Source organism: Hoplias malabaricus, chromosome Y, assembly GCF_029633855.1.
Source record: "Hoplias malabaricus isolate fHopMal1 chromosome Y, fHopMal1.hap1, whole genome shotgun sequence".
Lineage (NCBI taxonomy): Eukaryota > Metazoa > Chordata > Actinopteri > Characiformes > Erythrinidae > Hoplias > Hoplias malabaricus.
This window is the reverse complement of record NC_089820.1, coordinates 37,169,509-37,193,581: the sequence shown is the minus strand read 5'-3', so window position 1 is coordinate 37,193,581 and position 24,073 is coordinate 37,169,509. Positions and strand designations below refer to the sequence as shown.

The following is a 24,073-nucleotide window of genomic DNA, read 5'->3' as shown; positions in this document are numbered from 1 at the left end:
TCACTGAGATATTCCATAAATTTTAAAAAATGTTTAAAAAATAAATTGCGCCCCCTTGTGGCTATCAACACGAAAATTTTTCTGCAAATACAAAGTGTGTCCACAAACATACCATGCAAATGCCATGATGATTGGGCATTGTTAAGCCTGTCAAAAAATGATGAAATAAAACTGAACTTTGATTGGCTGTTGACATCGTTAAACGTGCCCGTATTGAGTCATCCTTAATTTCCCATATGTAGGCTTGCTCACAGAACCAGCATGCCAAATGTCAACTTAATTTGCCTTGTAGATGCTGAGATATTAGCCAAAAGACATTGTTAGCTATAACAGCGCCCCTATAATATTTCATGCAACAGCAAATGCATGCTACCTCAGAATCATGTCTAGAAGCAACGTGTGAAAGGTCATCAGATTTGAGTTAAGCATGAAGGAGTTACATATGTTTGAGTAAAATTTGCAATTCACGGTACACATTCATTTGCATATGTCGGCCATCTTGTTTCGAAATGTCAGGATGTTTGTGATAATTATTGACCAGCTCACTCCTGTGAACGTTTTGACACCAAGGCCATGGGGATCAGACAAAAATCCAGGGACTAGTTCACAAAAATAGGTTTTGCGAATTATGCTAATTAGCAAAAAATCTAAGTAGGCGGAGCTTAGTGGTTGTATCGACCTTTTTGATTCATCGGGGCCCAAGGATCATGTAAAAAAAAAAAACAATTTCGTCTCTACGCCTCATGGCGTGGAAAATCCTTTAATGAAAGCATTTTCTTTCGCTGTAGCACCCCCTTGAGGCCAATGAAGCTGATATTTTGCGCCTGAGTAGCGGGAGGGTTTACTAATTTTTGACCAAATATGAAGTCTGTAGGCCTTACGGTTTGGGCTGTGCGATCCGTTTTAAGGCAGAATTTTATTAGGAAGAATAATAATAAAAACCAGAACAAAAACAATAGGCTTCCTTTGCACTTAGTGCTCGGAAGCCTAAATATAGCCGCAAGTGGCGATTTACGGCTTCCTCGCTTTGTATGCAATAAATTTGCTTACTTTAGCCACTTCGAGATCATACACAACATTGCATAGTCACAGCTGACATAGCATATTTCTGATTTTGATCCGTCTGTGAGCCTCAAGCTGCATTTGTAAGCATTATATGAGATGGGTGGTGGATTATTCACAGTGCACCACTGCCATCTGGTGGTTGTGTTTTGTACTGGACCTTATGGATCAAACCAAGCAGTGCTGTTGGAGCTTTACCCACATACATTTGAACATGAACTACAATGTGAATTATGACCCAATCACAAGAACCTGAACCTTAATAATTATTAAAAATAAAATGGAATTCCATTACTGCATGGCATCCAGATGCTGCTTAAAATAGGTCTGTAAGTTTCCATAAAATTATCACACATAAATACCTGTAACTCAAAAATGCTTTTGCCAAATGTTATGAAACATTACAAGCTTCTTTCATATGTGCTCCAGAACAACTCCTTACATCCTGTCGGTACTGCATCCTTAGGTGGCGCTATAACAATTTAAAAACCTATTTTTATGTATTTTTTCCAATTCTAGCGCCCCCTGTATGTGCATTTTGATCATAATTGATGCACTTCTTCAGAGTAATACCTTGCACATGTGTACCCATTTAGGTTTGATTTTGGTGAACTTTGAATGAGTTATAGCTAAAAGAGTGCATCGAGCTCCGTCCACTCATGTTTGTTGACATATTGCAGCAACAGCTTGTCCAAATGTAAAGGTTTTTTTGATAATTATGTACCTGCATGCAATACACTTTGCAATGAGACCAATTGTGTGTTGATAGGACTAAAACTCACAGACTAGTACGATAAATTCCATAATCACATACCTGACAATTGAAGAAAATCTATAATATTTTTTTAAATAGTGACAATTGCAATATTGTTAGACACTATGTAGAGTGTATTATGAAACTATTAGCATGTCGATAGGGTTAATTTTCACTGAGATATTTCATATTTCATGTTTTAAAAATAAATTTACATTTACATTTACATTTATGCATTTGGCAGACGCTTTTATCCAAAGCGACTTACAAAAGAGGAGCTAACATTCGAACTACAGCACAAATTATGCAAAATACCTTACATTAAGTGCAGTATGCCAGGAAGTAATAAGTGCATTATTAAGAAAGACATTCAGTGCAAAAGATACTCTCGGAAGAGCTGGGTTTTCAATGATTTCTTGAATGCAGAGAGGGTTTCTGTTGCTCTGATAGTGCTTGGAAGCTCGTTCCACCAGCATGGTACCAGAGATGAGAATAGCCTCAACTGACCTGTACGGAGGGTTGGTCGTGTTAGTAGGCGCTCCTTTGAGGAACGGAGAGGGCGGGCGCTAACGTATGGTTTTAAGAGTCTATTGAGGTAGATGGGAGCAGAACCAGTGAATACTCTGAAGGCCATCATTAGTGATTTGAATTTGATGCGAGCAGCTAAGGGTAGCCAATGCAGCTCAACTAATAGGGGCGTGACATGTGCTCTTTTTGGTTGGTTGAAGACCAGGCGTGCTGCCGCATTCTGGATCATCTGTAGCGGTCTCACAGCACAGGTCGGAAGACCTGTCAGGAGGGCGTTGCAATAGTCTAGACGGGAGATTACTAACGTCTGAACGAGGAGCTGTGTTGTATGTTGAGTTAGGTATGGCCTAATCTTCCTTATGTTGAATAGGGAGAAGCGGCACGATCGAGCTACAGCGGTAACATGATCTGCGAAGGTCAGCTGGTCGTCAACCATGACACCTAGGTTTCTTACAACCTTGGTGGGAGCCACTGATAGGGACCCTAGCTTGATGCTGATGTTGTGGAGAATAGCTTGCTTGGCTGGGAGGACCAGTAGTTCAGTTTTGGATAAATTCAATTGGAGGTGATGTTCCTTCATCCATGTAGATATGTCAGAGAGACAGTCAGAGATTCGAGTTGCCACTGAAGTGTCTCCTGGAGGAAAGGATAAATAGAGCTGTGTGTCATCTGCATAGCAGTGATAGGAGAAGCCGTGCAAATGTATGATTGGGCCTAGAGAGGTAGTGTACAAGGCAAAGAGGAGGGGTCCCAGCACCGAGCCTTGGGGCACACCTGTGGTGAGGTGGTGTCGCGCTGATGTTTGTCCAAGCCATGACACACTGAAGGATCGTCCAGTGAGATAAGACTCAAACCAGGAGAGTGCATTGTTCTTGAAGCCCATGTCAGTGAGTTTGTTTAGTAAGATGTGGTGGTTGACCGTATCAAACGCTGCTGATAGGTCGAGCAGAATGAGAACTGAGGATTGACCTGTTGCTTTTGCATCTTTAAGAGCTTCCATTACTGACAGAAGTGCAGTTTCCGTCGAGTGGCCGCTCTTGAAGCCGGACTGGTTCGAGTCAAGAAGGTTATGTTGGGAGAGGAATTTTGTTGCCTGCTTAAAGACAGCTCTTTCAATGATTTTAGACAGGAAGGGGAGGAGAGAGACTGGTCGGTAGTTCTCTACTATAGAAGGAGCAAGAGCAGGTTTTTTGAGTAGAGGTCTTACTTGAGCTTGCTTGAAGGTGTTTGGAAATGTTCCAGAGGTTAGTGAGGAATTGATTACATGAGTGGCTGCGGACACAATGGACGGGGCTATTGTTTGCAGTAGGGTGGTAGGAATGGGATCCAGTGAACAGGATGTGGGACGGCCACCTCTAAGAAGATTTGATACCTCGTCTTCTGTGAGAGGAGTGAAAGAAGGGAAGGAAGCAGTAGGTTTAGGAGGATTCAAAGGGGGAGCCGAAGGCTGTGTAGAGGGGTCAGAAAACCGGCTGCTGATTGCAGCAACTTTGCTGGTGAAGAAGTCAGCAAATGCGTCAGCGGTGAGGTTGGTTGCAGGGGGTGGAGGTGGAGGGTTCAGCAGAGACTTGAAGGTTGAAAACAGCTTCCGGGTGTCAGTAGCATTGTTGATTTTGTCTTGATAGAATTTCTTTTTTGCAATGGTGACATTTGTTGAGAAGGCTGAGAGCAGGGATTGTAGTTGTGTCAGGTGTGATGGGTCTTTTGTTTTTCGCCATCTCCTCTCAGCAGCTCTGAGGTTAGTGCGCATTGATCGAAGGGAGTCAGTAAGCCACGGGTGGGGCTGCATGGGTCTTGCGGGTCTGGTAGTCAGAGGGCACAGGCGATCTAAGCAGGAGCTCAGTGTTGTGCAGAGTGACTCTGTGGCGTCATTGACCTCAAGAGATGAGAAGGTGCTGGGGGGTGGGAGAGCAGAAGTCACAAGGGCAGAGAAGTGGGTGGGAGATAGGTTGCGGAGATTGCGCCGGACGGGGACAGGGGGAGCGGACACAGTGGGTTGCTGAGGGAGACAAGCATTAGAGGAGAGATGTAGAGGAGTAACATTTACAGAGTTAATTAGGCAGTGTTTGGTGAGAATGAGATCAAGTGCATTACCTGCTTTGTGAGTTGAGGGGGTGCATACCTGCTGTAGCTCAAAGGAGTGGGTCAGAGAGAAGAAGTCAGCAGCAGCCGGAGTATCAAGGTGGATGTTCATGTCACCGAGAATAAGCATGGGACAGTCATGTTCAGGGATGGATGAAAGCAGGGTGTCTAGTTCTTCTAGGAAATCACCCAGTTGCCCTGGGGGACGGTATACAACGACCACATACATTTTTACTGGTGCAGTCATCAGGATGGCATGGAATTCGAAGGAGCTGTATGAGACCGATGATTCGAACTGGGTATATTTCCATGTGTTGGAAATCAACAGCCCCGTACCACCACCTCGTTTACCAGGCCGTGGTGTATGGGAGAATCTGTAGTTGATGGAGAGAGCAGTGGGGGTAGCGCTGATTTCCGGTTTGATCCAAGTCTCAGTGAGGGCTAGGATGTCTAGTGAAAGATGGTTTGCATAGGCGGAGATGAAGTCTGCTTTGTTTACTGCAGACTGACAGTTCCATATACCTATTGAGAAGGAATTGGTTATGGGTGTGGATGTGTGATATAGAGAGCGAAGGTTATCAAATTGCACCCCCTTGTGGCTATCAACACGAAAATTGTTTTGCAAATACAAAGTGTGTCCATGAACATACCATGCAAATGCCATGATGATTGGGCATTGTTAAGCCTGTCAAAAAATGGTGAAAAAAAATTGAACTTTGATTGGCTGTTGACATCGTTAAACGTGCCCGTATTGAGTCGTCCTTAATTTCCCATATGTAGGCTTGCTCACTGAACCAGCATGCCAAATGTCAACTTAATTGGCCTTGTAGATCCTGAGATATTAGCCAAAAGACATTGTTAGCTATAACAGCGCCCCCTATAATATTTCAAGCAACAGCAAATGCATGCTACCTCCAAATCATGTCTAGAAGCAACTTGTGAAAGGTCATCAGATTTGAGTTAAGCATGAAGGAGTTACAAGCTGCAGTTTTAAGCATTATATGAGATGGGTGGTGGATTATTCACAGTGCAACACTGCCATCTGGTGGTGGTGTTTTGTACTGGACCTTATGGATCAAACCAAGCAGTGCTGTTGGAGCTTTACCCACATACATTTGAACATGAACTACAATGTGAATTATGACCCGATATGCACATATTTGGTATCAGCAGAATCACAAGAACCTGAACCTTAATAATTATTAAAAATAAAGTGGAATTCCATTACTGCATGGCATCCAGATGCTGCTTAAAATAGGTCTGTATGTTTCCATAAAATATCACACATAAATACCTGTAACTCAAAAATGCTTTTGCCAAATGTTATGAAACATTACAAGCTTCTTTCATATGTGCTCCAGAACAACTCATTACATTCTGTTGGTACTGCATCCTTAGGTGGCGCTATAACAAATTAAAAACCTATTTTTATGTATGTTTTCCCATTTTAGCACCCCCTGTATGTGCATTTTGATCATAATTGATACACTTCTTCAGAGTAATACCATGCACATGTGTACTCATTTTGGTTTGATTTGGGTGAAGTTTGAATGAGTTATAGCGGAGCTTTTGGGTTCTTGAGTCTTTTTTGTAGGGTCTGACCTGAGGAATCTGGGAAAAAAAGAATTTAGTTTCTACGCCACACAGGGTAGGAGATATAGGGAGCGACGCGTTCCGCGTCGCTATAGCGCCACCATCAGGCTGATCGGGCAGATTTTTTGCGCCTGAGTAGCGGGAGGGTTTACTACCAGTTGACCAAACGACAAGTCTGTAGGACCTACGGTTTGGGCTGCCCATCGCGTTTCATCGAAGAAAAAGAAGAAAAAAAAAACAAAAAAAACGGAACAAACAAAAAAAAACAATAGGGCTCCAGCACTTGCAGTGCTTGGACCCCTAAAAAACCAGTACAAAAACAATAGGGTTCTACACACTGAGTGCTTGAACCCTAATTAAGACACAATATATATATAATTAAAATATTAAATATAATTAAAATATTCAAATTTCTGATTCAGATATTTGTCATTGATTTAGCTTAAAAAAGGCCTCTCTTTGTGCTCACAAGTTGTCGCATTGCCATGGCGAGAGGGATATTTACACAAGTGAAATATTAATACTAGCAGGTTTATATTTTCCACCTGGTGTTTTTGTCCCCTCAAATGTTTACAACGATGTGAACCCATAGAAATTGGAAGATGGATAATTGCATAATTGCATAATTGCAAGTGCTACAAAACTAAAAGATTAAGACAGATTAAGCTTCAGCCATGTACTAAAAACAGTTTTTTTTTTCACAAATAGTGTTTCCCTACAATCATAGACGTACCTTTTCAGATTTGTTTGACTAACATGGATAAAAAAGATTTAGACTTGGTATTCATGACTTGATAGAAATGACTCAAAAGGGTTTGAGATTTTTATGAATTGTTTGCATTTGTTTTGTTTTTGAGAATTGGTTTTGTTTTGAAATGTGACTGGGTGATATATGTTTTAAATTGACAACCCACCAGGATGCAGAAGAGCAGCCAATGCCAGAATAATAGGAAGTTGTCATAGAAGGGGAAAATTATATTGCTGATAATGGTATTAAGAGCAGGATCATGCAAGCTCTGCTGTTTAAAAATAAGTTCCACACTCAATACAGCATCTAACTTTATCCGTCACTATAAAGCCAATGAAGATGCAATGCTGTTTCTTATTAGCCAGCTTGTTGGATTGTCTAATGATAGCTAAAATACCAATGTTTGTCAGAACCTTTCATTAAGTTCAGGGATCTGATTTTTCATTGACTTCTCCCTTTTATATATATTTTAGAGATTCTTGGGAGAAAAACTGACACATGATTTTTTTTAAATGTAGTTTTAAGTGTACATATAGAAAATAATTTAAAAATAAACACAAAATAGCAATTTTTTTATATGGAAAATCCAACACATTAGTTCTGTAGTTAGTTGACAGAATCAGCTAAAAGCTCTATTTTAGTTACTTTATGTTATATTTTCATTAATTATAGTTATTTGTATTCCGTTCTTATTTTAATTAACATGTTCATACCTTAGGTTTATTTTTATAATTATTATTATTATTGTTGTTGTTGTTGTTGTTGTTGTTATATTTATTTTAAATAATTGAATTTTATTTTAGTTTCCTTTTTTAAATTCTTTTTTATATTGTATTTTTTATTAACTTTTAAAATATAGTCCCAATTTAATTATTGTTTTATATGTTTTTGGTTGCTTTTTTATGTGTTTATATAATTGTTTTTATTGTTCCATTTCCTTGGACAAAGTCACTGAGGAAGTTGGAAAGCTTCAGCTTTGAGTGGATTTTCCCAGAAATTATGAAGGCTTCCATACTGGGGGTACTGTTTTGACTGATATGCCTCTACAATATTGATAGTACATCAGGAACAATGGTATGAAATGGGCAAACTAGTTGTGTTTTTTCATTTTTAAAAAAGGGGGCTGGTCATAACACTTCTCAGCTTCCATTAGAAATTCTATTCCAATATACTGGAAAGGAGAATCTGTCCAATCATTGAACCTCAGATTCAGGAGGAACAGCTTGTTGTGATGTCTTGGTTAAAACATAGAAAATTTATTTAAACAATCTTTGGTTAAAATTAAGTGTCTATTGGACTCCAGAAAGCATTATGTCATTAGTACATCCCTTTCCAAAACAACATTTTGTACTGGAATTGTGTGCTGAACTAAAAGAGGGAAACGACTCTTTTATTTCAGATTTTATTTACTGTATCAGATTTTAAAATTATTAAAAGTTTACAGACAGTATTTGTTGGCTTTATGTTTAAATGGCTTAACTTAAAATGCTGAGGATAGCCTTGGAGTCTGGTGCTGTACTGGAGTTTTAAGCACCCCCTCTTGACAGAGCTTCTGTAAATTAATTCTGTAGTTAAGTTGGTTCAAGTTTGCCCACAAAATTTTTCTATGGGATTAAGGTCAGGACTTTACAATGGCTATACCAATACATATTCACCTTGCTGTCTTAAGTCATTTTATCATGAAATTCTGTCTCAGCCTTGAGGTCTTTCTTCAGTAATTCTAAATACACTGAATTAGGAATCTATGCTTACATGTCTCCTGACTATACAGGAGCACTTTGTAGTTCTAAAATTACAGACTGCAATCTACCTGTTTCCTTTCATACTTTATTAATCCCCATTTCACCCTGCTCTTCATCCTGGCTAGGGCCACCACCTCAATGTCAAAGCATGCCTTTGGTGGTTCTGGCACTTATTGGTGTGGTTTGTTGCATTTATTAGTACAGTTTATTGGTGCAACATTCTCATTTATTGTTAAAAAATTAGGGTAGGTAAACGGTCTTTCCTCTGAGCTGATGCCATGAGGGATGTGGTTAGGATTTACTGGTTTTAAAGCCTTTATTTGAAATAAAGTGCTTGGTTGGGTGTGAAGTGTGAAGGCAGGAATACTAGTCATTAAGTGCTACAGAATGTACAGGTTGAGGTATACTGGTCAAATCCACAAATGACCTGCCTTTAAATAACTCATGCATGACTGGGCGCCATGTGAGAAGGTAGAGGTTGAGTAAACTTAACGATTATGATGACAGAAATTCTAATGTGACGAGAGATGGCATGACTGGTAATCCAAGTTCTCAAAGTACAGGAGCAATCAAGGGGTTGCACAACACGACAGAGTCATTGTGTTGTGCACAATGTAGCAGCCCTAAAAAGTCAGCAGTAGCAGCCCTGAAAGTCAAATACTACAGAGGGGCAGTAGTATTAATTAATAGAGATGTCCTCCTCTGAGGAACATCTCAATTAATTAATACTGCTGAGGAACTCAAGCATGGTGGCAAGGTAGAAAGGTTGACTCAAGGATGACAGAGATGCCTGGATGGCGAAAAGAAGGTGCCAGAGGAGATGCAGCATATGAGAGGGTGAATTGAATATGAGGTGTCGTTGGGTGCCTGAAGGCTGGGCAGGGGGCTGGTCCAAGGCATCGCCTGAGGGTGGCTGCACAGGTGAGTGTTCAGGATGAAGGCTCACAGCAGCTAGAGGAAACAGTGCTGGAAAGGAGAGAGGTTGGGTCGAAGGTCTGTGGTAGGAGAATGTGTGAGCTGCAAAGCTGGGTGCAGAGAAGAAAGATGAGTAAGAGAGCCAGGAAGTAAGATGCAGCAGGAGAGCATGTGAGCCTTACAGTGGGCACAGGGTGCTGCTATTTTTGTGAGGGGGAGGGCATCTAGGGGCAGCTATGGATGAGGGTCCATAGCTGCTTCTGAGGATAGAGCATAAGTTGTGAAGTTGGAGGTGGGGCGGTGTGGCCACAAAGCAAGAGGCTGGGACGAAGGTCAGCAGTATGAGAGACGATTGGCTGTAAAAGAAGAGGCAGGGTGCAGCGAAACTGCAAGGGGGAGGGGACTAGGATGAAGTACCATATCAGGAGAGAGGGTGGGCTGTAAAGGAAGAGGTGGGGGTGTGGGAAAGCCGCAAAGAGAAGGTGATTAGGATGAAGGTCCACAGCACCACATTAAAAGAGGATGAGCTAGAAAGTTGGAAGCTGGGAGTAGTACAGCAGCAAAAAAGGGCGGAGGGGGGACTAAGGTCCACAGCAGCACCGGAAAAGAGAGCATGAGCTAGAACGCTGGAGCAGCACAACAAAAGAGGGGAGGGCTTGGGACAATGGTCCACAGCAGGACATGAAGAGAGAGCATGAGCAGGAAGCTAGACGGTGAGAAAAGCACAGCAGCAGTGGGGTCAGGACATGTGTCTGTAGCAGCACCTGAAAAGAGTAAGTGAGAGTCATAAAGTAAGAGGCTGGGTATGGCACAGTCACAAAGTGAAGGGGTTGGTATGAATGTCCACAATACATGCAAGCTGTCAAGTTCGAGGTTGGGAGAATGAGGCGAGGGCGGGATGACGACTTCGAATGCCAAAAGTGCTGGGCAGGAGGCAGGCATGCAGCAGCACCTGTGGAGGGGTTGCAAGCTGAAAAGATAGATAGATAGATACATACATACATACTTTATTGATCCCCAGGGGAAATTCAAGGTCTCAGTAGCTTACAGACATCACATACAACAAGCACTAAAAGCAATGGACTAATATAAAGAAAAAAATTCCACTGTACATAAGAGACAATAGAAGATAGAACATGATACTAAAATATTAAATGCTAAAAATACTTTATCACCTAAAACAAATATCAAAATCGACATAGAGTACTTAAATATACTATATAGGCTATGGAGTCATATATCAAAATATCAAATACCAAAAAATTAACATAGTGTGCTTAAGAATGATCAAACATAGCCTGGCAAGAATCTGTGATACAGTGAGCAGCTGAGGATGATCTCTTGAGTGCAGTATATAGTTTAAAAGTTGAAAAAGCGTGGATAGTGCAAGGGGTATGGAATGTGCAATATCAGTATAGACTGAGGTTTGGAATTAGAAATAAATATAGTAAAATAAATAGTACAAGGCAAGGCAGTTCTGTGCAATGATCCTGTATTAAGTATAAAACTACTATTGTAGCTCTCAGGTTAAAGCACACATGAGGTAGATGAGTTGGTTGACTTGTCCAGTGGTTGACTTGTCTATGGTCCAGTTAGGTACACGTACAAATATGGAGGAGGTGGATGGGCAGACATACTATGCAGAGATGTCCATCAATAGCCCTGGGGACAAATTACTTCCTCAGTCTGTCAGTTGAGCCTGGCAGTGAGTGAAGTCTCCAGCTGATCAAGCTCTTCTGCTTAGTTATGAACTTAGCCCCCACTACAGAGCCAGCTTTCTTAACCAGCCAGTCTAGTCACCCAGCATCCCTGTTCTTTATGCTTCCTCCCCAGCATACCACAGCATAGAAGAGGACACTGGCAACAACAGTCTGGTAAAACATCCTGAAGAGCTTACTGCAGACATCGAAGTACCCCAACCTCCTCAGGAAGTACAGCACGCTCTGCCCTTTCTTGTAGAGTGCTTCAGCATTGGCTGACCAGTCCAGTTTATTGTCTAGGTGTAAGCCCAGATACTTGATGTCCACCACCTCTACATCGACCCCATCAATGGTGACTGGTAGCAGGACAGGCTTTGACCTGCGGAAGGTCACAGTCTCCTCAGCTGTCCTCTGACCTGATCAGCTGTGATGATGGGGGGAAGGGGGGGAGAGCCGGGGGAGGTGATTGTCTCGGGGGGTAGTTGGATGGCTGGAGACTGATGGCTGTTGACTGAAGCCATTAACACCATGTGGGGGAGGGGTGTGATAGCCTGTGATGGGGGTCGCCCAGAGTGTGACGAAGGTGGTGTTGGTTGGTCAGGCATGCACAGAAGAGCAGTGGGTGGCTGGTATACCACTGTCATTGGAGCTGGATCAGGATCAGGGCGGTCAAACCTGCAGTAGAACTGGTTCAGCTGATTCACCATGTAACTGGTTCAGTTGATTCGCCATGTCCAGATCCCCCTCCACAGAACTGCTGCTCTTCTTGAGGCCAGTGATGGTCTTCATACCATCCCAAACCTCCCTCATGTTGTTCTCCTGCAGCTTCTGTTCCACCTTCCTTCTATAGTCCTCAGCCTCTTTCAGCTTGACTTTGAGTTACCCTTGTACGCACCTCAGCTCTGCCATGTCTCCCTCTCTAAATGCCATTTTCTTCCTATTGAGAAGGGCTTTGACATTGCTGGTTATCCAAGGCTTGTTGCTGGGAAAGCAGCATACAATTCTCGTGGGAACAACAATGTCCATACAGAAGTTCAGGTAGTAATGTGTGACCAATGTGAGAGAGGTCCTTGCCACTCTGTAACACGCTCCAGTCTGTGGATCCAAAGCAGTCCCTCAGAAGCTCACCTGCTTCAGGTGTCCATTTCCTGAAGGTGCGTGTGGTGGCTGGTAGCCTCTGTACTTTGGGCTTGTACACTGGCTGTAGATGAATGAGGTTGTGGTCTGACTTCCCCAGCAGGGGGAGGGGTGTGGCACTGTATGCATCCCTCAAGTTTGCATACATGAGGTCTATTGTTCTGTTTTTCCTAGTAGGGCAGTTGACAAACTGGTAGAAATTCGTGAGAGTGGAGTCCAATGTTATGTGATTGAAGTTGCCCGAGATCACAAAAAAAGGCATCAGTGTGTTGAGTTTGCAGCCTTGCGATTGTTGAGTAGATGACGTCACATGCTCTGTCCGGAAGAGCACGCAGCGGAACATAAACACACACCACAATGGCGTGCAAGTCGGAGACTGACCGCCAATAACTCCACATCCTTACAGTCTCCTTCACTGTAACATGTCTGGGATTGCACCATCTGTTGTTAATGTACATCACCAGTCCACCTCCCTTCTTCTTGTCAGACAGTTTGAAGTCTCTGTCCAAGTGAGCTATACTGAAGCCGGGCAGCTCAACGTTAGCAGTGGGGATTTGGCTAGTTAGCCATGTCTCCGTAAAGCATAGCAGGCTACACTCTCTGTATAACTTCTGGTTTCTTACCAAGGCAGCCATTCGTCAGACTTGTTAGCCAGAGAGTTCATGATTCCCATCACCATCGAAGGAACTGCTGTCATTGCTGTTAGTGATTGTTGTATGTGATGTCTGTGAGCTACTGAGACCTTGAATTTCCCCTGGGGATCAATAAAGTATCTATTTATCTATCTATCTTTCCGCCTTGTCTTCACTTTTATCCCCGCACGGCACCCTCTTAAACACCATAGCTCCTCCGGATTGTTGGCGTTAACTCTACCAGCATTCTTCCGTAGTGCGATCAGCTGATTCCTTGTGTGCACAAGTTTGCTGTCACTGGGTGGTTGCGATCGGTCCATATCCATAGGATAGAATAAAACACTCCTCAAAGTATGTAACTAAAAATTTGCAAGATAAAAAAGTAAACAAAGACTTAGAAAAAACACAAAGAGACAGAGACGGAGCTACCTCGAGATGCTGCCACTGTCCTTGAGGAGACCTTGAGGAGTGGACAAATGTGCTTGAGGCATGGAGTGGCAGCTGCTGCAGGGGGAGAGGGTGAGATGATGAGGGGAGTTGTGGGATGATGAGATGAGAGCGAATCAGCAACGAGGATGTCGTGCAATGAGAAGACTGCATTGAGGGCCCAGAGTTCTGGCCATGAGGCAAGCCTGCAGCAGCAACTGTGGAGGGGTGCAAGCTAGAAACTTTGATCCATGAAGCGGTTGCTTCCTGGTGGAGAGTGTGAAATGATATAGGGAGGGGGTTTAGGATGATGAGTAGAGGCAGGAGGGAAGAAGGAGCCAATTCAGAATGCATGATTTTTCTTCAAGTATTTCAAAATGCAATCATCTTGGCGAACACTGTGAAATAATGCCCTGCTAATGTGCAGAAATATGCAGATTCCAAGCCATTGTCTAATGCAGCTTAGGTAAAACTATTTGAAAGCAGCCCTCTAAGGCACCGATTTGCAGGACAGCAAAGACAATAAGACATTGAGGCTAATGCCTTCCAGCTCATACACAACCAGGAAGAGTAATAGGAAGAGGAGGAACGCTCCAGCAGGGGGCGTTGAGTTGGGAGAGAGGAGGTTGTGAAGTCATCTCATTGCTGTGCAGGGGCAGTGGAGGCGAGAGAGAGTTCCTGTCATTAGCTGAATGAGCGAAGGGGATGCTGTTGTTTTGGAGCTTGTTACTGGAACACCGTGACGGTTCAGCCGGAGAGGAGGCTGCACGCCGGTGGGTGGAGAAAGAGGTACGGTTTCATGCAGGTCACAGTGAAAGGAGAAACAGGACAACAGTTTGTGCAGAAGCAAGTGTGCTTAAAAGCTTGTAGCAGTGGGAGCATTGGGGAAGCAGGCATGACATCAGCTGATTGCGTCCCCAAACATGAGGCAGTCTGATTGCTGTTTCTGCTGAAGAAAGGAAATTGAAGAGTTTGAAGCAGTTAGAGCAGTGAGTGAGTAAGCAGGCATGACGATGGCAGATTTGCCTTCCCCAAACACAAGGTACACCTGTAGCAGTTTAGCAGGAGATGGAGGTAATGGGGAGGCACAAAGTCAGTCTAAGGCAGATGCAGGGGTTCACTCAGGAGGCCGGTTGCAGTGGGAGGAGAGGCTGGAATGTGCCACTGAGATATTAGAGCAGCCTCAAATAGAATACAGGCTCTCAGCTGTTTGGCTGAAGAAGAGGAGGAATAGGAGACTCAGTGGACTTGATGATGACCAAATGCGGCTGCAAACATGAGGCAGAGGATCAGCAAAAATGAACCCAGAGTGGAAGAGTGAGCTGATATTGCAATGCAGTTGAGTCTATGTCCGCACCTTGAGACAAATGCAGCAAGTTTGACCAACGTTGAAATGACGTGAGTTTGCAGAGTATACAGTCGTGAAAAAGTTAGCACACTCCATGATAATCTTTGTCTTTTTGAACATATTTTAACATATAAACATTTGAGCTTCGTGTTTATATTCAAGAAATAAAATGGAAGAAATGATTAATAAACATAATTTGTAAAATGTAATGAACAAAAATTTACATTTCTTGTGAGGAAAAAGTTAGTACACCCTGTGCCCTAATATCTCGTATTTCCCGCTTTGGCTCAAGTAATTTCAATTAGATGTTTCTTGTAACCATTTACCAGTCTCCAACATCGACTGGGAGATGGTTTTTCCCATTCCTCCATGCAGAATCCTTTCAGCTGTGTGATATTTGTGGCGTTTCTTGAATACACAGATCACCCCACAGAATCCCAGTAGGATTAAGATCCGGGCTCTGATTTGGCCATTCCAAAACTAATTTCTTACTTTTGAGCCATTCCTTGTGAATTTACTGGAATGTTTTGGCTCATGGTCATGTTGCATGGTCCACTTCAGCTTCAGTTTTTGGACAGTTTGGATAGTCTCACATTTTCCTCAAGCACCCTCTGATACAGTGAAGAATTAATAGTAGATTCTATGATGGGGAGCTTGCCAGGCCCTGCTGCAGCAAAGCATCCCCAAACCATCACATTTCCACCTCCCTGCTTCACGGTTACTGTGGGGTTCTTGTGCTCAAATTCTGTGCTGGTTGTCATTTGTTACTGTGCCCAAATAATTCAGCTTTGGATTCATTTGTCCAAAGCACATTGTTCCTGAAGTCTCTGTCTTTGGTCTTGGTCTTGTTCTTTCTGGCAAACTTTAGTCTTGCCCTGATGTCTTTTTGACAGCAAGGGTTTCCTCCTTGTGCAGTTGTTTCTTGATGCATGTACCTTGAAAACATCAGTGGCAAGAGCTTCTTGTAGGTCCTGTTTTATGCATCATGCGGTCTTCTCTTGGACTGAACTTATTAAGATGGCCTAACCTGGTCATTTTAGAAGGTGGTTTAAATGTCCTTCACTTACAAATCAGCCATTCTGCTGTCCAGAATATAATTTACAATTGTTTTCAGATGTTTTTACATCCATTTCCAGACTCATATACATATATAAACTTTTTTCAGAAGGATTTAGGGATCTCTTTAAATCTCGGCATGTTGATACCACTCACTTCAGCAACCAAGGGCAAATCAAACTAATATCTGAGGTTTAAATAAGAGCCTCCTCTAATGTCCTCTTTAATGATGGTCTAATCATTTGTAGCTGATGTTGTGTATTTGATTCTAAATATAGACATTTAAACAGTAATAAATGTAGGGGTGTCCTAACTTTTTCCTCACAAGAAATGTACAATTTTATTCATTAAATTTTGTGTTTAAATGTCTTTATAAGTAATAACAAGTAATTTCTTCAGTTTTATTTGTTTAGTTATATAAGCTCCATCTCTCAGTATGGTTCAAATGAACCCCATATGTCCATATGTTTAAAAATGTTCAAAAAGGTTTTAATGGGGTGTCCTAACTTTTTCACATGACTGTATATAGGGCTGAGGGGAGGAGTTGGATGTGGTCCTACTTCCAAAATTATGTTATTATCATAATTATTCATAAATTATTCATTAACCGGGGGCTCCAGTTTCCTCCCACAGTCCAAAAACACACATTTGTAGGTGGATTGGAGACTCATAAGTGTCCATAGGTTTGAGTGAATGTGTGAGTGTGTGAGTTAATGTGTGAGTATGTGTCAACCTGTGAAGGGCTGCTCCAGGGTGAGTTCCCGCCTTGCGGTCAGTGATTCTGGGTAGGCTCCAGACCCACCACCAACCTGAATGGGATACGCGGTTATAGACAATGAAGGGTGAAAGATTTTAGGTTCTTATTATGGCTACTATGAATAATATGTATGTGGTAGGTTTGCCTGAAACAGCACATTTTACACCAAACTACTCTGAATAATTTTGCTTGTGTACTCAATAGGGGCCATTGCCCATGCAGTCTTCTGGGAGCTGATTACTCTCCTGGAGATGTGATCATGACACCATCGGGTGTAAAGTAAGCTCTTTTTTTGGACACAGTGTAAAATTAAATGGCACTTAACCTCTTGCTATATGTCTCATTTTATTACGTAAGTTCAACTTTGATCTTTTTTTCATTATTCAGAATTTGTCAGGATGGAAAACTGGTTGTGAAAAGCAATATAACTGGTGAGTGGCACATTTCTGATTATTTTTGGTTTTAAATCTGAGATCAAGGATAGTCAGTTGTTTGATGTTTTGTCCTTTTTTGCAGGATATCTTCTTTTAGCCTCAAGTTCTGTTGATTTTGGTATAAGCCTGGATTTGTTCATTATAAATACAGTGGGGAAAATATGTATTTGATACACTGACTGTTTTGCAAGTTTTCCCACCTACAGAGAGACAGAATCTAAAAAAATCCAGAAAATCACATTGTGTGATTTTTATATATAATAATAATCATATACAAGATAAGATGTAAAATATCCTATGCCAATCCATTAGAGCTTCACATAGGGTCCACCCCACTCTCTTCCTACCAGCAGCCACACAATGCATGCTCAGTGCCACCAGTTTCATGTGATCTTTACGTGCTACATTACCAACCATCACAACACCACCTCTACAGTGCATTTCCCCAACTAATCTGTGTTCTCCTTACGCTCAGCCACTGACTAGACCTTTCTACTGCTTCTGATGACTCCTTCACAGCTGCCCTTAGTTTCCGGCCTCTAATGCTGAACTGCATGAGCAGGGACGTGGCAGACTTTTTTGTGAAGTTGGAAGGACATCATAAGTTGCTCCAATCAAAAAATACAACTTGCCTACATTGCCCACAGTTCTTGCCAAGTGATCTTCTGCTTCTCTAAATTCTCCCAGTGAAGCCATTGGCCTTGTTTTGCCCATGATGCTGCTGTTGCATACCATGCCTCCTCTTCCTGATCACAAAAAATCTAGTCATTCAACAAAGATCCGTCTGAGGTTTTGTCACAGTACATGGATAGAATTGTCAAAAGGGGTAAAAAGCTTGCTGCATCAGTTTGTGAAGGACTAACAGATGAAAAACAAGAAAGATGGCTACTGGTGTTTTTCTGTATGCTGAATAATAATACATAATCTTGATTATTGCTTATGCACACATTGATTAATTTTATATATTAATTACATAAATGTTTTTCTTTGTCTATTTGTGAATTTTGTCATTCATTAATTACAAAAAAACTTGTATCAAGTTATTTAGTTTATAAAAACTTATATGTAAAAGTATATGCATATACTTTTGTCTTACACTTTCATTGACATTTTAGTTTCATAAAATGTGACAGATCTATCCATGTACTGTAACAAAACCTCAGAGGGATCTTTGTCGAAGTCCTCAGAAAAAGGATCATAATCACGCCAATCTTCTTGCAGTTGGTTGTAAATGCACTTTTTGATTTGCTCATAACAAATGCATCTGGTTCGCTGGTAACCCCAAACTGCTGAAACAAAGCCTCACCAATGATGGTCTCACAGTCAACCAGAATGTTCATCGTTTTTTATTTTTATTTTTTAATACATCCAGAAAATGCACTTGGTTGCCTAGCACATGTGTGCTCCTGCTGTGGCAGGTGATCAGTTTCACACTCAATACACTCTTTCTCATTCCACACCCTTGTCATTAAAACAAGTGCCAAAGGTCTTATAAAAAAAACTTGACATGAAATTTCCTTCATATCCCTTTTTTAATCTCCATACATGATAATCTCCTCACAATGCTCTTTTGGTATATATATATATATATATATATATATATATATATATATATATATATATATATATATATATTAAAAAACAAAATATTGTTTAACATGTATAGAGGTTGCTGAAATGCCTAACCCTAGCAAAAATCCATCCATGCCTTAAGCATGAGACCTAGGTAAGCCTATTTGAGCTCACAGTTAACCAGAAAGTTAATATTTTGTTTAGCACACCCAGAACATACAGGAATGCCTCCAACACAGGATTGCTCCTGCTGTAACAGGTGATCTGTTTTACACCTAGGACACTTTTTCTCATACCAGACCAAAAATGATTTTTTGATGATGATCTTCACTTTCCTTCATCTCTTTTCAAATCTCCACACTCTAAACATTTTGTTGTTTTTAAATCTCCATACATGCTGCTGAAATATTTAGTTGTTTTTAAATCTCCATACATGTCGCTGAAATATTTTGTTTTTTAATATCCATACATGACTCTGAAACATTTTGATATTTCCACCACCCCCTTTCACTCTGTCAGCAGAAAACCTACATGTCTTAGCACATGTGCGATGATGTCACATAAAATTCCTTAAATGCCATTCCTATCAATGTTTTCCTACTAGCATTGAGATGACATCATGTAGGAAAACCTCCTCCCAAGTAAGGGGGAACTCATGCACCAAATGTTCATCCTTTTCTTAACACCTGTTGTGCTGGCACATACAAATAAACCCCCCTCCCTATAGCAGCCTATTGACTGCAAAAGTCCAACCATGGCCTAACCATGAGAACTAATGAGAGAGACTGTGTGTGTGTTATGTTGGTTTTTCAATTCTTTATATAACATTCTTTAAATTACATTTCTGACAATATTTTTTCTACTAGCATTTAAGGATGACTTTGTCTGGAAAACAACCCCCTTACCCAAGTAAAACATGGGGACAGCACAGTGTCAGCTAAAGGACATGACTTAAACAACAGTAACTCTAGAATAACTGTGGGTGACTGTAACACATTCACTTCATTAAAATTACATTACTACTTTAGTGTGATATGATGAATGTGTATTAATTTCTAATAAGAAATTTGACTTTCTGAAATTTGATTTTAATAACCTTAAAAAAAAAGTAAACTTTCGGTCTCAGAGACATCCCCTCCTTGCACCAGCAGCTGGAATTTGAGATAACACAGAGCAGAGTCATAAAAAACACTCTCCAGGGACCCTTTGTATGACCCAAGGCCACACAGGGTCAAGAGAAGCATGCAGAGAGACACACAGACTCGGATAATATTCCACTTTGATTCCATGTCCTCTTACACCTTTTTAAAGACTGTTAACTCTAAAAGACTCAAAAATCCCAAAGTTCTTACATAAAAAAGAAGTTGTATATGGGCACAATTGTTTGAAATTAATTCCATTTGGACAATCAAAATAGGTGGGATTAATTTACATGTGTTTAAAAACATTTCTTTTTTTTATGAACTTATGTAGAACCAAGGTAGCCACATACCATGTGTGTAATGTGTTTAAGAATTATGTCTTTGTGTTAACATATAATCGTTTATATTGCAAAAGGATGATTCAGCATCATGGGGTAGTCATTTAAAGGGGATGGTCAACAGGAATCGTCTTTGTCTTGTCAAGGGTCATACATTTTATGTGATGTCACTACCAGGGTACAGGAAACAGCCAGTCAGGAGCAAGAGAGGCTCCAATCCTAAGGCGGGCTTTCTAAATTTTGGTCAAAAAGCCCAGCGGCACCAAATGAGACGACTTTAAAGCTTCAGAGACTCCAGGCTTTGGAATTTTGGCATCGTCTTTTCACACACCTTCGCTTCACTTGCACCCTTTTTCTCTTTTAACCTTTTTCAAATGGGTTTTGAGATGACCCTGCAGGCTCCTCTGCAGGCGTCAGACTCTCATGGCTTTCTTAAATAGTCTTGGGCAAAGCATGGTCCAGATAGAACAGAAGTTCTATTTTAATTTTATCTCTAGTAGAAACTATAGTTCTGTAGTTTAACTCTAGCAAAATTCAGTGCCACCCAGAGCATGAGAAGACCTCTGACCCTCAAAGTGATGACAAAGCTTCCGGACCAGCAATGAAGAAGACGGCCACACGCACCCTCAGAATGACCTTCTGAGATGAGGAGACACCTGCCCAGGAGAGACTGGCATGGACGTGTCTCCCACAAGGCGGCAGATCAGCGATGACAGAGAATCCCCACAGATAACGGAGTGGTCCCCATGACGAAAAGGGCGAGAAAAGGAACACCCACAACTGCAACGCTACAAGGCCCACGGCGGAAAGCCCACGCGGGAAAGCACAGCGCGTCAGTGACATGATCCCAGCTATCTCCAATCTCCAGCATCTCCCGGGATACGTAAGGTCACATGGTTTCATTTCTTTCATTGCTCAGGAGGTTGGTGCTGAATGCTTGCTGGGATAAACGATAGCCTTTCTAGAATTTAGGGTAATTATCATAGAGAAATTCCCTCACATATTAATCTCCCTGTTCCCTCATGCATCGCTGTAATCAATTTCATTATGTGAATGTATAATTCATATTCATTGTTCGATATCATTATTAATAAACCAGTTGTGTAATAAAACCAATCCTTGGTTATTTGTGTGTGCACTTTTCTTGTACGGAATTATTCCTTCTAGCTCAGATTCAATTTCAGAGCCAAGAACCTATGGCAGGTCAATGAGCATAATTCATTAATAATAATTAATTTTAGCTAATTCTGCTACATAATATGTGAAGATGGCTTACTTGTCCAAGCTAAAATTGGACAGGTAAAGACACTACATATTATTTAATGACTCCCAAACATGGAGCTTATTCAAAATGAATTAAATAATTAATTATTAATCAAATAATAATTAATTATCATTGACTCTGCTGTATAGTGCTTATGCCACCGCAACGTGTGCATACTATTTCCACTACACTACTATTGCATTAAAGATTGCATCATATGAAAAATACCATACGTTCCTTCAGGATACATCCCACGGTTACACCCAACCTGCTTACATAATGTGAAAAGTTCCATACATTCCCAAAAAGACAATGCCCCCTCATATAAGTTCAGTGATATCATGTGAAAAATACCATGCATTCCTAAGAAAACACACCTCTATGTGATATCATGGGAAAATTTAACATAAATTCCCAAAAGGACAATGCCCCCTCATACAAATCCAGTGATATCATGTAAAAAATACCAAAATACCTGGGAAAAAGTTCTATACATTCCTAAGACCACACAACCCCTGGTTACACAACATGTAACGTCATGAGAAAAAATTCCATATGTCCCTGATACCACACATCCCTGGTTACACACCCCAATGATTGCATTATCATGTGATGACATCACATGGGAAAAATTCACACCATCAGTCATTTTGACATAAAGTGGTGAATCCTACTCTTGCAAAATCGTCACTGTATCAAATACTTAATTTCCCCAGGGAACGCATTAAATTATTATTTTTTTTTATTATAGAAGTGTGTTCTTTGTAGAATGTGTACTTATTTTCTGTTTTAACATCAACAAAATATTGTTCAGTGTTGACAAGGTCTCTACATTAGACTGTAGACTGTATGGGAGTCTATGTGTGTTTGCAACAACAGAAAACTTTTGTGTATTTTTTGCTCCTCAGGTAAGGTTTGCTCTCCTGGGCAGATTTTTGAGGACTGTGGAAATATGGTGGATGGGTCATTGACTAGCAAAGGTTTGGCCTGTGATCGATCATGTGAGTCCTACCTGCTCAACCTCACTTGCTCCATTCATGAGCCCTGTGTGCCTGGCTGCATATGCCCTTCAGGGTGAGAAAAATTGCTTCTGCTATTTTATATATTATTGCTTCTATCCAATGTTAAATAATGAGCTGATTCAGCATGTTGTGACATATATGTAAGCTAACAAATTTGGTGCAAAAACTCTAAATTATTATGTATTTCCTGAAAACAACACAGGTTCACAGTATTTCATAAAATACAGCACAAATAAATGTATAATGTGATATTATACTTATCCCAGATGGAGTTGATCTGACAAAACCTGGACAAAACCTGCTTTTTCATTTTAAACCTTGAACTACAAGACTGATGTGGCTAACAAATACTGAAAGTCAATAGTCACTCACATCGCCTTATCTCTCATGAAATATCCTTATTTTCTCTACTATTCCACCTTCTGCTGGAAAAAAAGAGGGGAGGGCAGTGATACACGACTACAGATTTTTTCGCGTCTCTGATTTTGACTTCTGTAACTGGAGATGGCATAATCAATTCAATGACCCCACATTTATTTTAAGCAAAGTCTAGATGAAATATGCCTCTCTGATTTAACCAAAACACAACCATAGATAAATGGATGAAGTCAGGATTAAATTGTTTTAAACTAGTTTTACTTCCTTTAATGATTAAACACAGCTCATTGGGGTATATTGGGGGAGAGAGAGAGAGAGAGAGAGAGAGAGAGAGAGAATTGTGAATCACTACAGTGTTAGTACAGATTTATTAAGACACACATTTACACTATGGTAGACTATGATTCCTGTAAATCTATGTCTCATTTTCCAATAATATGACTTTTTGTTTTATTTTGTAGTATACATTAGTTGACATCTGGATGCACTTCACAATAGGTTGGGAGTTGGTTGTATGCATGAATTTTCAAAGCCAGATTTTATTAGTAATACATTCCAATGTTTTTTTAACAATATTACAATCCTTGAGCTTTAAAGAATCACAATTTGGTCTTCACCGTGTTCTAACAGATTAACTGCATTTTATAATATGCTTTGGTTAATATGGGTGCTGTCAAACCAGCCCTTTATATGTAGGAACAAGATACTGCCAGCTGTAGTTAGTCCTGTGTACTAAACTGGCATTTACAATCCACATCAACAAGTTAAAAGTTATTGTAGCGATTGTGAGGTCAAATTTCATTTTAGGGTCACAGGCACGCAAATAATTTCCCATCATAAAATGTTCCCCTGGCGAAAGAGGTATTTTGTTGTTATTTGCTATTGTTTATTTTTATTGTTTTATAGTGTTTAGTATGTGTATTTTTGTTTGTTGTGTTGGTTTCAGTACAAAGACAGTTTTTGAGCTTATTTTTTGCTAATGTACCATCCTTGCACTTCTTTCCTATGATGATGAAACCAGGTAGGCCACTGCAGCACTTGTGCACACACAGCCAACAGAACTAAGTGCTTAGTGTCATTCGTTGTCGAGACTATGTGGAGCATTCTGCTGGCACTGGTGTGGCATTTTAAAGATGTTTGTTCAGGCCCTGTTACAGACAATGATATGATAGAAGTCCGTGATCTCCTGTATGCAGGAGTGTAATTCTTTCAAACTTCACTCCCATATCCTCCGTCACATTCCTTTTCTATGAAAGACTCAGTTACTAAAACACTTTGAGACAACAGAATAATGCAACATACATTTCATAAAACACCTTCATATGAAACAAAGACTTCTATTAATTTTCAGTGATTACTACTAATTTTTTTTTAAGATTACCATTAAACACTGGTGATTCAATGAGCACTCATATAGGATAAAAAAGCATGTATTTAAAAATT

At 40.7% G+C, this 24,073-nt stretch overlaps 1 protein-coding gene across 1 annotated transcript in view; it reads left to right on the top strand.

The window, feature by feature from the left end:
- LOC136679069 (otogelin-like) overlaps positions 1-24,073 on the top strand; it is a 509,929-nt gene that overhangs the window by 212,519 nt on the left and 273,337 nt on the right. Inside the window, exons 21-23 of the mRNA XM_066657350.1 lie at positions 16,685-16,759; positions 16,868-16,911; positions 22,139-22,304. Coding sequence (XP_066513447.1) covers positions 16,685-16,759; positions 16,868-16,911; positions 22,139-22,304 — 285 coding nt within the window. The remainder of the gene's footprint in view (positions 1-16,684; positions 16,760-16,867; positions 16,912-22,138; positions 22,305-24,073) is intronic.